The sequence below is a fragment of the Numida meleagris genome, chromosome 1 (genome assembly GCF_002078875.1).
Source record: "Numida meleagris isolate 19003 breed g44 Domestic line chromosome 1, NumMel1.0, whole genome shotgun sequence".
NCBI classification, from domain to species: Eukaryota; Metazoa; Chordata; class Aves; order Galliformes; family Numididae; genus Numida; species Numida meleagris.
Window position 1 is genome coordinate 89,828,565 of NC_034409.1, and position 15,341 is coordinate 89,843,905.

At 46.7% G+C, this 15,341-nt stretch overlaps 1 protein-coding gene across 2 annotated transcripts; it reads left to right on the top strand.

The window, feature by feature from the left end:
• Positions 4,941-14,823, top strand: LOC110401300. 2 transcript variants are annotated; one of them, XM_021402237.1, is made up of 6 exons: positions 4,941-5,065; positions 5,901-6,176; positions 7,291-7,539; positions 10,713-10,850; positions 11,423-11,542; positions 13,115-14,823. In XM_021402237.1, the coding sequence occupies exons 1-6, from the start codon at positions 5,005-5,007 to the stop codon at positions 13,273-13,275; spliced, it is 1,005 nt and encodes a 334-aa protein (XP_021257912.1). In that variant the 5' UTR covers positions 4,941-5,004; the 3' UTR covers positions 13,276-14,823. The 2 variants fall into 2 exon arrangements, with proteins under 2 accessions (XP_021257912.1, XP_021257923.1); XM_021402248.1 differs by lacking the exon at positions 11,423-11,542.

Genomic DNA, 15,341 nt, shown 5'->3' on the forward strand with positions numbered 1-15,341 from the left:
TAGGAGAGCTATGTCAGAGAAAATATGTGATCACTATCCTTGACCTGGACAACTGGGAAGTAGGGTGATGGGTGAGCTTTGAGATAGGATGACAGGCAGTAGCTGATGCTGGGACCTATGGCAGCAGCACTGGTGTCTTCACCAGTAGTGCCCTGAGCAGTGTGTGTGTGGGAAAGCTGAGAAGATGTGGCAGCTGTGTTCAGACAGGGTGATGCACTACCCTGCTGCTGGACCATTCACCTGGAACGCAGTACCAAGGCACAGTGCCTTCTCTGTGTGCCTGCTGCTCAGTGGATCTGCCTGGGTCTCTTCTCATATGGCTGCTCAGCTGTTGTGGAGCTGGGGGTTGCAGGTGGGTGGGGGTGAATGTAAGATGCTGATGTCTGGGGTGAAGTGGGAGGTGCTCACAGATAAAACAAGAGGGAGAAGGTGCAAGAATGATGGCAACTGTAGTGAGCAGAAGTCTGATTTCCTTCTGTAACCCTGACTAGTCTCATTTCAACAACAAGGAGAGCTGGAGGGAAAAGCTTGTGTATGAACTGTGACAAACACGTGGATTTTAACTTCTCAGGAATGAGAGCTGAAAATCTCTCTCTAGCTTGCCATTTCCTTATTTTGAAGACAGAGGACTTCTCTGCCATGCATTACAGGGCATTAGAGATGTCTGCTCTCCAAGAGTGTACAACAACATGAATCAGATAAAAATGCTACTGTGTGTTTTCTCCTTGGTTTATTTTGAATAGAGGCTTTCTGCAGATTAAATCCCCAGCTTGCTCTTGGCTACCGTGAAGAATCTTATCTCCCTTGCCCTTCAGCATCCTCCATGCAATGCACCATTACTTGGATGGCTTATTTTAGACAGAGCAGCAGCATCTAGTTCAGTGGGTCTCAGACTGCCTCAGCATTGCATAGCAGAAGTGAATGCTGTGGCAGGAAGCATGAGACAAGGGTCAGTGGTGTGTGTCTCGTGGTGATGTATCTGAGGTATGGCAGACTTTCTGCTGGAGATCCCCCTTGGTCTCTCTTTGTGCCAAAGCATGCTCATCAGTACAGGTTTATTTCATTTTGTCAGCACTGTCCCTAAGCCCTTAACATGACAAAGTCCTAATCTGTGTTTAGAGGCTCAAGATGTTCCTTTCATTCCCTTGACAAGATGAAGGTGGAAGTATCCACATGTGCTGTGAACAAGAGATGGTTCCCTTGGGCCCCCTTCACCAGAGACCTGACAGTAACCAGGATAATCCTGGGTCTTCCAGAAATCCCAGCCCTGACACTTGCAGGCGTTGGGCCATCTAGGATGAAGGATAATGTTCTTAAGTTGGGCCAGGGAGGTTCAGGTTGGATATTAGGAAAAACTTCTGAGAAGGAGCAGTGAGGCATTGGAACAGGCTGACTAGGGAAGTGGCAGAGTCAACATCCCTGGAGGTGTTCAAGAACCATGTGGATGGGGCACTGAGGGATATGGTTAGTGAGCATGGTGGGAATGGGTTGGTGGTCAGACTGGGTGATCTTAAAGGTCTTTTCCAAATTGAATGATTCTGAAGGGGGAATCACCTGAAGACTGTCTGTTTGACAGCACTGTGGAGTCCCTGACATGAGAGGACCTTCACCTATGCCCATGGTTCTTGTTACTCTTGCTCTGCTAGTGCATCATATTATGCTCAAAAATCACTTGCTCTGAACATGATCTGCAGGAGTAAGCTGACTGTGCATTTCCACGTTATAAATTATGAATAGCCATGATCTTCACAGCTGGAGAAAGGAGCTGCATGGCACTCATTGCCATATAAGGAGGCAGCTTTGTGTTTATCTTCAAAAGTTTACTTGCTTTTTTTTTGATCAAGAAAGAGTTCAGAATCCAAGCAGAGCTCTTTGGCTAGTTTCACTTAACAAAGCAGAAATTCATATTATCTTTTTTCCTCCTCCTGCGTTGAAGTCTGTTGGTTTGTTCAGCCCAGAGCAGAGGAGCTGAGGGGAGGGCTCATGGCGGCCTGCAGGCCCTCACAAGGGGAGAAGGGGGACAGTGTTGAGCTCTGCTCTCTGGTGACAGTGACAGGGCCCGGCATAGATCTGAGTCAGGGGAGGTGCAGCTGGGGGTTAGGGACAGGTTCTGCACCGGAGGGCGGTGGGCATGGAACAGGCTGCCCAGGGCAGCAGGCATGGCCCCAAGTGCTGGAGTTCAAGGAGTGTTTTGACACTGCTCTTAGATGTAGCATCTGGATTTCGGATGGTCGTGTGTGATGCTGGGAGCTGGCCTCAAACCTTGTTTGTCCCTTCCAACCTGGGATGCTCTGTGATTCTGTTATTTTCACCCTGCGGTTTCAAGGGCCCTGCTGACCCCAGAAGCAGCTCAGGCCTGCAGAGCTGGCCACAAGCACCACAGCAGCCACTGCGCCTATTTGACGTTTCCGTGCAGTGGGGCTCCGGCACTCAGCTCTGCTGCTTTGCTCCGCGTGAAGGCAGGCTGCGTGCATTTGTAACAGTAAAAATAGGTGCGCTGCGGGTGGTCACTGGCCTATTTAAAGGCAGATGTGGGAGTTAAGATGAACATGTTTTCTTCATAGTGCTTCACAGCGTATTTCCTGCTTTACTTACTCGCTCAGGCTTCTCAGTCTCCTGTGCTCCGTCAGGGCCTCACGTCTTGTAGGTAACAAGTCTCCTTCCTCAGTTCAGGTGATTAGCAGTGCTGTCAGCAGCCAAAAGGACAAAAATGGCCCTCTGAGCTTGCAGCTCACCCACTGAGAAAGGATTTTAGTTTGCCTTCCAACTGCAAGTTATTTTTCCTTCTACTTGTGGTTTCTGTTAAGCCCCACAAGGTGTTTTTTGGCACAGAGAATTTTGCATCTTTACATAAGAAGGGGAAGTGATTTGCCCAGCTATTCTGTGGTGTTGCGAGCATTCATTAGTTGATGTTAGATGAGATTAAACACTAACTTCTAAAAATTCCTTATGTGCAGAATTTGGGAGGGTTGATGTTAAGAAGAGACTGCTGATGGATGGTAGCACAGACAGTGCATGTGCTTTCATCTTCATGCTGGCTGTGAGCTCTCTCTTCTGGCTGGCAAGGGTGTTGGGGGACAGAAGGAGCCTAATGGGACTTCACATCCTATGTGATGTATGGGGCACTAGCACTCAGAAATATTGAACTCATAAATGTACTCATTTGCCCTGGAGTCACTGCGAGGGAGACTAAATGCAGGACACCACAATGTCACCGTCATGCAGAGCGTCTTCTGTAACGACAGAGCTACAGCAGAAAGGCCATATTTTTCTTTCATTTTACTGCAAATCTGTAAGTGAGTTCTGGAAGGCTGCTATCACTGACTAGAGGAGAAGATGAACACTTGCTGGACTGTGCATTAGGCGGGCATTTTGTTGTTTTTCTGAGGTTCTGAGCTTTTTTGGGGTGCTGGTCTGAAGTGACCCTCGTGCACCGTCCTTTTTGCCTCCTGCTTCCACGGGAGCATTGCACCCTGAATTTCAACCAGTCGCCCTTCCAGTGTGAAGGTGAAGTGAAGCTGGACATGAACATCCAAGGCAGGTGGTTGGACCCCTTCTTGCAGCAGTATTTGGAAAGACAATTTCTTTAAGTAATTGCAGCTGCAGAGAAGGAAACGAAAGCGTTTCTTTAAATACTTTTCTCTTTCCCCTGTCCCCTGCATGGCTGCAAGTGTCTAAAGACTCACTTCACTGCTTTTCTCAGAGAAGACTATTTCTGTCACATCGTAGATCAATTTAGGACTGTCCTATGTATGTATGGTAAAGATAAGATAGTGCTGTGGTAGCTTTGAGTGAACTTGTAGATCTTAGACACTAAAAGCAGGAGGGAGAGTTAATTGTCATTGCCAAGGAGTTGGAGGGACCACTGGCTGAAATGAGGAATTACTGAGCAGAACTGAACTGTTTGAAAAATAGTGCAGATCGCAGTGCAAGGGCTTTAACCATTTTTTTAGAAGCATGCTTATACACAGAGCTGGACTTTGGGAAGCTTTCTTAACTTAATGGGCTGTTTAAGTCCAGTGAAACAGCACAACAGCATTAGAGCCGCAGCTGCATCCTGAACTCCTGTCACTGTTGTTCTCAAGCACATCTGCTAAGCGTGTCTGAAAAAAATCCATGTTTGGCTTTCATGCTGTGGCAGTTCCTACTGCCTTGCTTGTGTAATCCTCTGCACTCTGTGTGAAACACTAGTGAGCTTCAAGTCGTCTCGAGGAGGGTGAACAAAGTGAATGACATAGTTGCACTCAGGTGCTGTGGAAAACCAGCTCCCAGTGGTTCTTCAGGACTGACTTTTCAGTCTTATCGCTGGGAGCCGTGCTCCAAATAGATCCAGACTGGTTTTCAAACTGTATTCAGTCTAGTTCTGCAATGCAAGTTAGACTCTTATGGCTGGTATTCTGCAATTGGGGCAGTTGTACAGAGCCCTTCCTTGCCTCACCGGTGCAATCACATCTCTGAAAGAGCCTCACGAAGTTCAGGCTAGTAGTATAGCTTTTCTGTTCAGAGGGACAGCCTTCTCTCTCACCTTCCTGCTGGTGAGGCACTTGGTGAGTGACAGTCACTGGCACAGCAGAAAATCAGCCCATCTGCATGCTTGGTGCTTTATCTGGCTGGCTGGATTTCTATTCCCTCTGTGGGGGATGAAAGGCATAGGTGTTTCCCCTTTGTCTGGTCTCTGCATTTGGGTCTTCTGAAATGGGGTATGCTGACCAGGGGAGCCTTCTCCTCCCCTCACCTCTCAGTCCTGTTCTCACGTCTGCAACTAGCTTCAAGGTGCGGGACATTGCAAAGCACACCATGGCTCGTGTTGGTTCAGTCACCCGCAACCTTGCAGGTCTATTTTGAACCGTTATTCAGTCTGTCCAATATGGGTTTTGTATGGGGTTTCTTTTCTTTCTTTTTTTTTTTTTACTCTTGCTTCTGACATCATTTCCTGAACGCTATATTCACTGAGCTCTGTAGCCAGATCGTCTTCTCTGCATATGATGCAAGGAGCTCTTTAAAATGGATTTCAACTCTCCTTTTATTCTGCAGTGTTTGCTGGTGATAACAACTGTTACTGATGGTAAGTGGGATTTTTCTTTATGAGGCTATGGTACTGATTTGCCTAGATGAGCTGACACCTTAATTTTAGTCTAAGATCTTTTAGGGCTCTACTAGATTTCTTGAGATCAAGTAGTGTAACTGCTAATGCATGAAAGGGGCAGCTAGACCAGAGTAAGTATTTATTATTATTGCTATTTTAGTACTCTAATGATAACTAACAATACAGTACTTTCTCAGTGTACTGTGTCTATAAAAGCATTTCAATGGAGAGTGTAAGGTCCTGGTCTGCAGAATGCTGTTTGAAGGGACTGGAGAGCGATGTGGTCCTGTTCTGAACGGTGTGACCTTGGGTCAGTCACTGAGCTGCTGTCACCCTGCCATTTACCTATCTGGGATTTGAGTGCAGAAGCTTAATCATGTGCAGGGATCCTGTGAGACTTAGTCAAGCTAACACTGCGACAGCTTTCCTTTGGGTAGAGGGAAGCTGCACAAGCAGCAATTGTTTCTGATACTGTCTGGATCTTTCTCTGTACAGCCTCTCAGTGATCAGGGAGGATGGCAGAGGATCATGTAAAATCTGGGGAGAGGAAAGACCTGCTGTTGAGACTTCTGTAACAGTGTGCGTGGTGTGTGCATGACGCTCACGGTACCCGGGGAAAAAGCTAGCCTTTATGGAAAGCATACTGTCACCATTTCTACTCCTCTGATTTTCAATTCCTGGTGTCCCCAGCCTATCGCTAGGGGTGGGTCCCTCTTGTCTCGCCGAGGCTTTTGCCTTTCTGGGAGGCTTCTGAGGATGGATGGATGGATGGATGTGCCAAGCTCACTGCCCGCACTCTGTGTTCTCCTTCCAGGCTCTGATGTCAGGATTGGTGTGTTCAGCGGCAGCTCAGTAAATTTTTCTGTAGGAACTGAAAACTTTCAGAATGTCCTAAAAATGAGCTGGAATAATAACTGTTCCACGGCTGTGGTGGTGGATGGTACTTTGGCTGAGCGTCACCCTTCTTTCAAGGGATGGCTGAAACTGGAGAATGGCTACATAGTGATGAGCAGAGTGGAGAAAGAGGATGAAGGAGACTACAAGTTTTGTTTCAACAATACTGAAGTGTTATTTACACTGGAAGTATTTGGTAAGTGACCCTGTTAGCAACAAATAGTTTGTGAACCTGTGAGCCTGACTGGAAGCTGCTGACTTGAATTTCTTTCTAAAAGACCTCTTGAGCTTTTAGGAGTTATAAGTACCTCTGGAGCAGCAGGCACAGCTTCGTAAGTCTCAAGGAGCAGTAATGGTGAATGTAAGCTCAAAGATGCTTTCGCACCTACGTTGTTGGTCTGAGCCTTCCTTCAAGGAGCCAGTAAGTTGAGCTACATGCTGTTTTCTCCTGATGTGACAGCAGCATGAGGTGTTTGTAAAGCTGAGTCTGCCGCACATAGGCATGCAACTGGAGATTTCAGTCAATTTCCAGAACTATATTCCTGATGGCTCTCATGAATAGACTGCTTCATGTAGTCAAGAAAAGGTAGTGAAAGAGTCCAAACGTGATGTTCTGGTTCTGTCATCTAAAATCCAGGAAGAAAACTCTCTAACCTCAGTGTGGTGTCAGAAAGCGGCAGTCCTTTATTGCTCACGATACATACCGGCTGACTTGCCAAGCAAGCACACGGTCTCAGAGTTCAGGTTCTACATTTCAACAGTTAAGACATATGTATGTAATACATTAGCATACATATTCATTCTTTCTCAAGGACTCATTAGTATATGCTAATGTCCCTTTGGGCTTGCTCAGTGGTATCTAGGGTGGTCGAGTGCCCACCTACTTCTACCCCATTTTCCACCATCCACTTCATCACTGAGACTTTGACTCACTTTCAGCTGCTTTTCTCCAGTTTGGAAAATTTCCATTGTTTATTAGACCATAGTAAGCAACTTTTAAAACAGTGTATGTGGAACCCAAGGAAGATGCTGTTGCACCTTTTGAGGCAAAAGATAATAGAATACTTTTACGTCCCCAGTGCAAAATTACTGAGGAAAACAAGACTATTCGCCCACTAAAGTTGAAATGGAAGTGCTGTCAATGGCCGGGAGCTGGCAATGAAGAGTCTGGTTACTTAGTGCTGGGCACCCTGGCTAACGGTGAATGTGGTGGGAGCCCCCCTGGGAGCAGGGAGCTCTCAGTCACTGCTGAATCTGCTCATCATCTCTTTTCCCTCTTCATTCCCCATTGCCTTGTGTTGTGTGACCAGAGCCAGTCATTGATGCCAAGTGCTTCCCCAATGGAACCGGAGAGTTGACTTGCAACGTGGCCAGCAATGAGAGAGTGACGTTTGAGTGGCTGCTAAACAACAGTAAGCTGGATGCCCCTGAGGCTTGTATTAAGGATGGTGGGAAGAAGGTTCGCCTGGAGAAAACTGTGCCTGGGGAAGTTGTATGTAAGGTGAAACATGATAATGGCTTCATGAAGACCAGGCCCATTGTGCTCTCCTGCAGCTATGGTGAGTAATGGCAGTGACAAAAAAAAAATGTCCCTTTTGATCTCTTGCAGTAGGAACCAAAGGAGCTGTTGCTGTTGGCATGAGAATGAAGGCTCCTGTCCATGGGCAGCTGCCTTCCAGCCTTACCACATCCTTAGAAATCATCCCCTTGACTTCCTTCTCCTACTCTGTCTCAGACTGAACCTACAGTTACAGACAGGATGAAAGCTAGTTCAGCAGGTCCTTTGACCCAAATCTGCTACAAGGAAGGGTCTCTGTTTTTCTCCTTTCAATTACAGGGATCTGACATGTTCTGCCATGTCACTTTTGGAACACGAGCTGCTTCCTGCTCAGACATTCACCCATAACCCTGACTGCCTTCTAGATTCTCCAGCATCCCTGGAAAAACACTTCTGCTAATTTGGCCCTGTTGCTGCTGAGTTGTTTTGCCTCTTCTTTTTTTTCTTGTGTAGAACAGCTACACAAAGATTCATCAGACTGTACAAATACCTCCATCAGCCTCACGTTATCAGTGGTGGGGTGAAGGTATAAGTCTTTTTCTTAAAATTAAAAAAAAAAAGTAGATATATTTTTCCTCTGTGTCCCCTGCTTGGGTATATTTTTCTGTGAGGATACTGTGACTTCACCCATTTGCAAGATCTTCATAAATGCCCAGTGATCTACTTGAATGAGACTATAGTTAAATGAGACAGTAAATCTGGATCCTAGGACTACTAGAACCTCATGATGCAAAGCGCTGGTCACAGTTGTAAACTGACTTTTATTAAAAACAAAACCGACCTGATTAGATATTCACTTGCATCTCCATCCGTGATAGCTTTTGCAGTGAAGATGGTCATAACATTTTTGACTAATTTAGCCATAAGTAATTTATCTAAGCTTTATTGGTGGAGAAATTGTACTGTGCAGCTATACCTAGTGTTTTAGAAACTATCTGAAAAGCTCTAATTCTGCAGCAGATCAAGTACTGCCTTTTCTTATATGGCTGGTGTAGAGTTGGTATGAAAGCGAAAATACTGACCTGAGCCCTGCATCATGTGTTCTGGCACTCAGCAGAACTGCCATGGGCTTTTATGCCTGATCATGTTGGTGACATGGGCCTGCCTGTACAAATATGGCATTAGCAGTAGTGCAGCAGCAATCCTAACTTTGTCCAGCTGATCTGACCTAAGGTTGTCCAGCCTAGACAAACACAAGTTAACTGGGACATTGAGGAACGAGAAGGCAAACAGCTACGAGCTCTGAATCAAGCCTTGTGATAAACCACACGAATGCTGACACCTACTGTTGTTTGTTCTGGGTGGCTGCCCAGTCCCCTGGGTCGGATATCAGTTCCTCTTTTCCTCTTCAAAAGCCCATAGGGGAATTTGGTGATAGCTCTGTTGGGATGAACATGAATTGGGAAGGGTATGAGAGCAAGGAAGTAGCAGCAATTCTACTTTTTTTTTCCCCACCAAATGCAGCCACATTGATAAGGAGTGATCTAGAGCCATTACATCTACTAGAAAAATGAAATGAGTTCAATTTTGAGAGCTACTCCAGAAGAAATGCCTCCTATTTTATTACGTTGTCTACCAACGTCAGAAGCAGATTCCCACCGGTAACCCATTACATGTTGTTGCCGTGTGACAGATGGCAGCAGAGGGGCAGTCTAACAGAATGGTGTCTGACGTGGAAGTGAGTATGGAGCAAAAATTGTCACACTGAATTCCTCCATGTGGAAAAAATGGCACCCAGTGATATTCATCAATGCTTGCTGAATGTTTCTGGAGACCAAACAGTGGATGTGAGCACAGTGAGGCAGTGGGTGGTGCGTTTCTGCAGTGGGTCACCTCTGCTGGTGCAGGTATTTGTGAGTGCAGCATGCATGCCCTTGTTCATTGTTGGTGAAAATGCAGAGCTAATGGTGGTGACTATACTGAAAAACAGAGTTCTGTAGCTGAGAAAGTTCTCTGTCTAGTAGTGTTATTGCACTCTTTGTTATAGTTTCTATGGAAATAAATAGGAGGCATTACTTTCAGAGCAACCTACGTAAATGAATTAAGGGCAACTCATTTTGTAGGTTATTTGCTCCAGGCAAAGGGCTAAATGTAGTTTTCTCTTTTTAGATACGGATCTATGTAGAAACACTGAGGCAACCTGTTGGCTGATGAAATTAATTTTGAGTACTTGTTAGTGTACACCAATTTGGCAGAAACACTATAAATTTCCCAGACACAGAAGGGCTGTGATCATAGAGGATCTAAAACAAATGGATCAGAAGTTATCAAATCAACATACATAGAATGATCTTATTATTCATGTTTTATTACTACATGTTTGTTTTATTTCTGATTTTTAATGTAATAACTTTATTTCAGAAAGACCTTTTGAACAAATGGCAAATATGTAGGAAAGATTATTCAGGATTATTTTCAACATATACTTATGCTTTCTGACAGAATCCTCTTGAGTTTTCATCAAAATAGAAATAAAATGATCAGAGCAATTATTTCTCTTTTGCTTTAAGTTTATCTTTGAGAGTGGACTTATAAAAATGTGATAACTGTTCCTAAAGAGACTGGAATGAACAGTCCAAAGCCAACCACATTCAGACTGTGTGATTTCATGCACAAATGTTTGCTTACAATTGCTTTTACCATTCTGCCAAATAACGCGGACTTAGCGCATACTGGAACACCTGAAGCACATCTTGGTCTTCGGAGGTACTGACAACCCGTGTGTTTGGGGTCTCACATGCAAATCCCAGGAGCAGCATAGACTATGTGGCCCTTCTTTCAACAGGAGATGCTAGCTAAGGTCTCCCTCCTCTTCTGGGCAGCCTGTTTTCATAAAACTTATTGAAATGTAATGTCTCTCAAACCACCGCCTTCTCTGATGAGTTTGATTGAAGCTTGTGGACGATCTGAGATGTTATTGTTCGGAGTAGGCAGAAACAGACAAATACACACAGTGTGGTTGCGCAAGCTTCTTTTCTTAGTGGAAAAACTCCATACCATAATTAAATGATGTGACGTGTATGACGATGTGCCACAGTTCAGAATTTCTCTCGCATCCTTGATCCAAACCAAAGCAACAGTGAAGCCCAAATGTCCTCATCTGGCTGTGGAGTTTCACCACTGGGGATAAAGAGGCTTGCCCACCCTGGTAATTATAATGCTGTCCTCTTGCAGGAGACCTTCTGCAGTACCCGTGGTTCATCTACATCTTGGCAGGATGCGCAGGGGCTGCAGCCATCCTGGTGGCTGTTGTGTCCTCGCTCATCTGTTGCTGCATGAGGAGGAAGCACAAGTTCATCCGTGTGCCCTCAGGTGAGTGGGGATCTCCATTGGCAGAAGGGTCTCCCAGAGGACTGTGTGTGCAGGTTGGGGCTGAAATTGCTTTGGTATGAAATGGCCTCACCTTGGTGGATGCTGCTCTTCCACCCAGCTCTCCCTGGCCCAGTGGAGCAGAAACCTACTCACTGATAGGCAACTCTTATGCCCAGTGTGATCCTAGAGAAAACCTTGTTTTTCTCTGTTTCAACTCACATATGCTGTCCACAGACAAGCACAGCAAAACCTTTTCTATGGGCAAGAAAGCTGAACCTTGCTCGAGTCTGATGTGAAGGGACCTGAAGGCTTCTGCTGGCTGTACTTTGCCAGCACCTGTCCTCAGGTGCTCTCTGCCCAGGCTCAGTGATGCCACCCCAAGCTGTGATCCCACCGGCATGACCATGCTGATCTCTGGCAAGTTGGCAGCAGCCCTCTGTCCTTGGCATCTGTTTGCTCTGGGAGTGGAGCCAGGGCTTCTTGAGGAGGAGGCACGAGCGTGTTGGCAGCCTGGCCTCTTGCTGGGATGTGCTGGACCTCTTTCCTTCAAGCCTCTGGTTTTGGCTTTATAGAGGAAGAAAAGGATGATGGAATAGCAATGTCGGTGGTGTCCACTGAAGGTGTGAAAAGCCCCCCCAACGGAGACCATGTGGAGGTTCAAGCTGCCCAGACTGACTGCCCTCCAGTGCCAGGTGGGCTCGGTGACTCGTTTTACATCAGACAGCCTGTTGGGGAGGGTGAAGGACAAAATGGGTCCATGTGGCTTCTGGGGGGGAGCTTACTGGAGGGGAGGCCCAGGTGCCACATCCTGTCTACACCACGGATGTTGCAGCAGAGCACCTGGCCACACAGCACCCATGCTCTGCTCCTGCACAGGGGTAGCTCCTCCTTCACCCAGTAGTGAGGTGGGGCAGCAGCAGCCATCTCACAGCATCCCACAGAGGGTACAGGTTGCAGACTCTGTGCCAGTGTCTGCAGAGCTAAAATATATCTTTAAAAACCCAGCAGCCCCACTCCGAAGTAGCAGCTTTCCTGCAGTTTTCATCACTCCTCTCTGTTCTCAACAGTTGCTTTTTCATAAGAATCAGCATTGTTTTAATAGGCTTTGTCCTTGGGACAGCATCTACCGATAGGGAGGTGGTGGAGTCACGATCACTGGAGGTGTTCAAGAACTGTAGATGTGGCACTGAGGGACATGGTCAGTGGGCATGGTGGGGATGGGTTGGTGGTCAGACTGAGTGACCTTAGTGGTCTTTTCCAGCCTTAATGATTCTATACTGTAAACAGGGCTAAACCCCTTCAGTCAGAGGCTTATGTATCTCCTTAAACTGAGGCTAAAGTGCAATACAATAGCATTTTAAATCCTTCGAAAAGAAAAAAAAAAAAAAGAAGCCGTACAGCATTAGCATAATGTAGTCAAAAGAATACAGTGATAAAAATCAGAAATTTCCCGTGAGTGTTTGATATCAATACTCTGGTTTCTGTGTCAGGATTCCTTCAAATCTGTGTAACAATTATGAATGCTGGCAACACCTTCTGCAGTAATGCATCAGCAGCTGAAGCAGGGCCAGAAGAGATATTGCAAATCTGAGCAGCATTACATAGGTCATAGCACGGCCTCAGCTCTGCTGCTGTTGTCCTTCACTGGACTGCGCACAGCATCTCACCTGCTCAGCTGTACTTTCTGTCCTTAGATGCTTCTTTGCCCTGCCTTCAATTTATTAAAAACATTTATTAAAGAGTCATCATCCTTAAATGACTACTAACAAAGCATTTGTTAAAGGTAGGGCAAGAAAGAAAAAAAAATGATGCAAGTGATTCAGATAATTGCTTAATATTAATATATTAAATAAGTAGAATTTATTTTGTCTTAAGAAATCCTGTCTTAGCTTGACTAACAAACCATCCCATATTTAATTTCTCTACAAATTAGTAACAGCAGAATTGCATGTGAAAATATTAAGATGAGAATATATTAAATATGTGTACTTTTAGGCAGCTTTTATGGTTGAAACGTAACTGAATGGATTTGGGTTTGGTATTTTTGGGGCTGCTGGGCTCACTGAGCTTTCAGCACCAACATATCTTATGGAGAAACCGTGATGAACAGCTCAATAAATGAGTGGTTATGAAGCATATTGAAACAGGGCTGGTAGAAGCGTGGGGAGGGGGCAGCTGGCAGCAATGTGGGTTAAGGGGAAACCTTTTCTGTGAGGATGAATGTTGTGCATGCATGTATAAACCACTTTTTCTTTCTTTTCCAGACGCTGCCCGGACTGATTCAGGCATTGAGCCCCAGCCCGTGGTGGAAGAAAATTTGCCGGAGGCAGCAGAGCCTGGGGAAATGCCAGACCCAGAAATGATAGCTGATGTGGAAAGCCAGGAAAATGCTTCGAACTGTTTCCCCGACCCAGTTGATAACTGATCTGACGTGCTCGCTGTTCCGTCCTGTCCTGAGTCCCGTGACACCCGTCCTTTGCATCCCATCATCTTGCTGTAAGAATTGGTCTGAAAAATTTTAGCAGGGGGAAGATGTGATGTGTCAGGCCTGCTAAGCTCATTTACAGGAAAAAAAAAGTACGTGTGTGGTTTCAAGACCTTGAGCTGGCAGTTTTGCTATAAAAACTGGGCAGCTCTCTGGTGCTTTGCCTGTTAGCAGACACGCAGTTAGGCTGTGGAGCCCTGAGGACACCTGGCATCAGATGGGTGATGCCTCCTGCTTCCTGCTCACTCCATGCAACCTATCTTTGCCAGCCAGCAGCTACTGTAAGGAGCAGGAGGGCCAGGTAGATGTGGCAGCACGCCAGTCCCAGGGAGAAACGAGGAATCACCAGAGATCTCCTGAGAAAATCTCTTATCAGGCGGCCCTGGCACAGGCTGCCCAGAGAAGCTGTGGTGCCCCATCCCTGGAGGTGCTCAAAGCTGGGTTGGATGGGGCCCTGGGCAGCCTGAGCTGGTGGGGGCAGCTCTGCCCATGGCAGAACTTTAATGTCCCTTCCAACCTAAGACATTCTGTGATTCTATGATTTCAAAGCGTTTTTCCATGTGCCCTGCAAGAAGTCTGACCAAGGCTTCAGCAAAGTGCTATGCTAGGTGTTAATCTGAATTGCTCCTCCGGACCCCGTCGGTACCTTCAACCAGAGCGTAACTGCTCGGGGTGCCAGAACTCCAACAGCTCTGTCACCAGCTCTATTGCCTTCAGCAGGAGAATGCCTGGGGCTTGGATGCATTCATTTTGGCAGAAATATTGATTATAACGCTGAGATCGTTCATCAGTGCAAGCGTTAGTGCCTTTAGTGTAACGGTTTAGCTGCTCACCGCAAGCTGACTGAGCTGGCCATCTGCCTGTGCGCGCAGGCTTCCACAGCGCTGCGCTGTCTGCACAGACAGCCGCAATTTGCAGTACCTCGGGCAATCCTTGCTGCTGCGTGCATCTCTGTTCCAGGCGGGGGAGCCGGCGGGCCCCTCCGTGTCTGCACATGGCAAGGTACCGGGCTGGTGCTGCCCAGCAGTAAGCTGTGCTGCACGTTGTTCCCTTGCTCTGCGACCGCTTCAAAGACTTCTGGATCCTGTGTGCCGTGCTGGCAGTGATTCAGCCCAGCTCCGCTTTTTAAGGATGCTGTAGGAATCAGATTTTCCGTGGTAAGAGGGAGGTGATGATTTCTCTTATGGTGCTGCGCCATCTCCTTTCAGTACCAACATTCCCCAAAGGCCATGAGCTGGGTGACAAAGCATGTGACTCAAGCTGTCTCCACGAGGTTTCCTCTTGCTGCCCTGCTCACGGGGCTGCCCAGCAGCAGGTCAAGGTTGTGTGCTGCGGTCATGAGAAAAGCGCATACACTTCCTGTAACTGTGTGCACGTGCCCAGCTATTGTTCTTTTATGGTTTGTTTTGTTGGTTTTGGTTTTTTTTTCTTTCCCCTGCAATGATTTTGTTTTTCATTCCTAATAAAAAGATCTGGTTTTTAACTTGTTTTGGAAGTGTGTAATAATCATTTCTTTATGATTTTCATGGAAAATACAGGCTCGTGTCCAAGCTTCCACGTAGCCAAAGTAGGAAAGGTGACTGCAATTTACTGTTGACTACAGCCAGCTTGTGTGGTCTGGGGAACAGAGGGCATAAGGGCACTGCCTTGTAAATTGGATTAGGAGAGGCTGTAGGACAGCGCTCTTGCATCCCAGTAGGACAACAGCATCCTGGGCTGCAGCAAAGAGGGGTGGCCAGCAGGGAGAGGGGGAGGGTTGTGCCTCTCTGCTCTGCCCTCATGAGACGCCATTTAGAGTTCTGTGTCCAGATCTAGGGCCCCCAGTATGAGAAGGATGCAGAGCTGTTGGAGGAGGGTCCAGAGGAGGGCCACAAGGGTGATCAGAGGGCTGGAGCACCCCTCCTATGAAGACAAGCTGAGGGAGTTGGGCTTGCTTAGCCTGGAGGAGAGAAGGCTCCAGGACGACCACATTGTGGCCTTCCAGTACTTGGGGGAGCTTATAAACA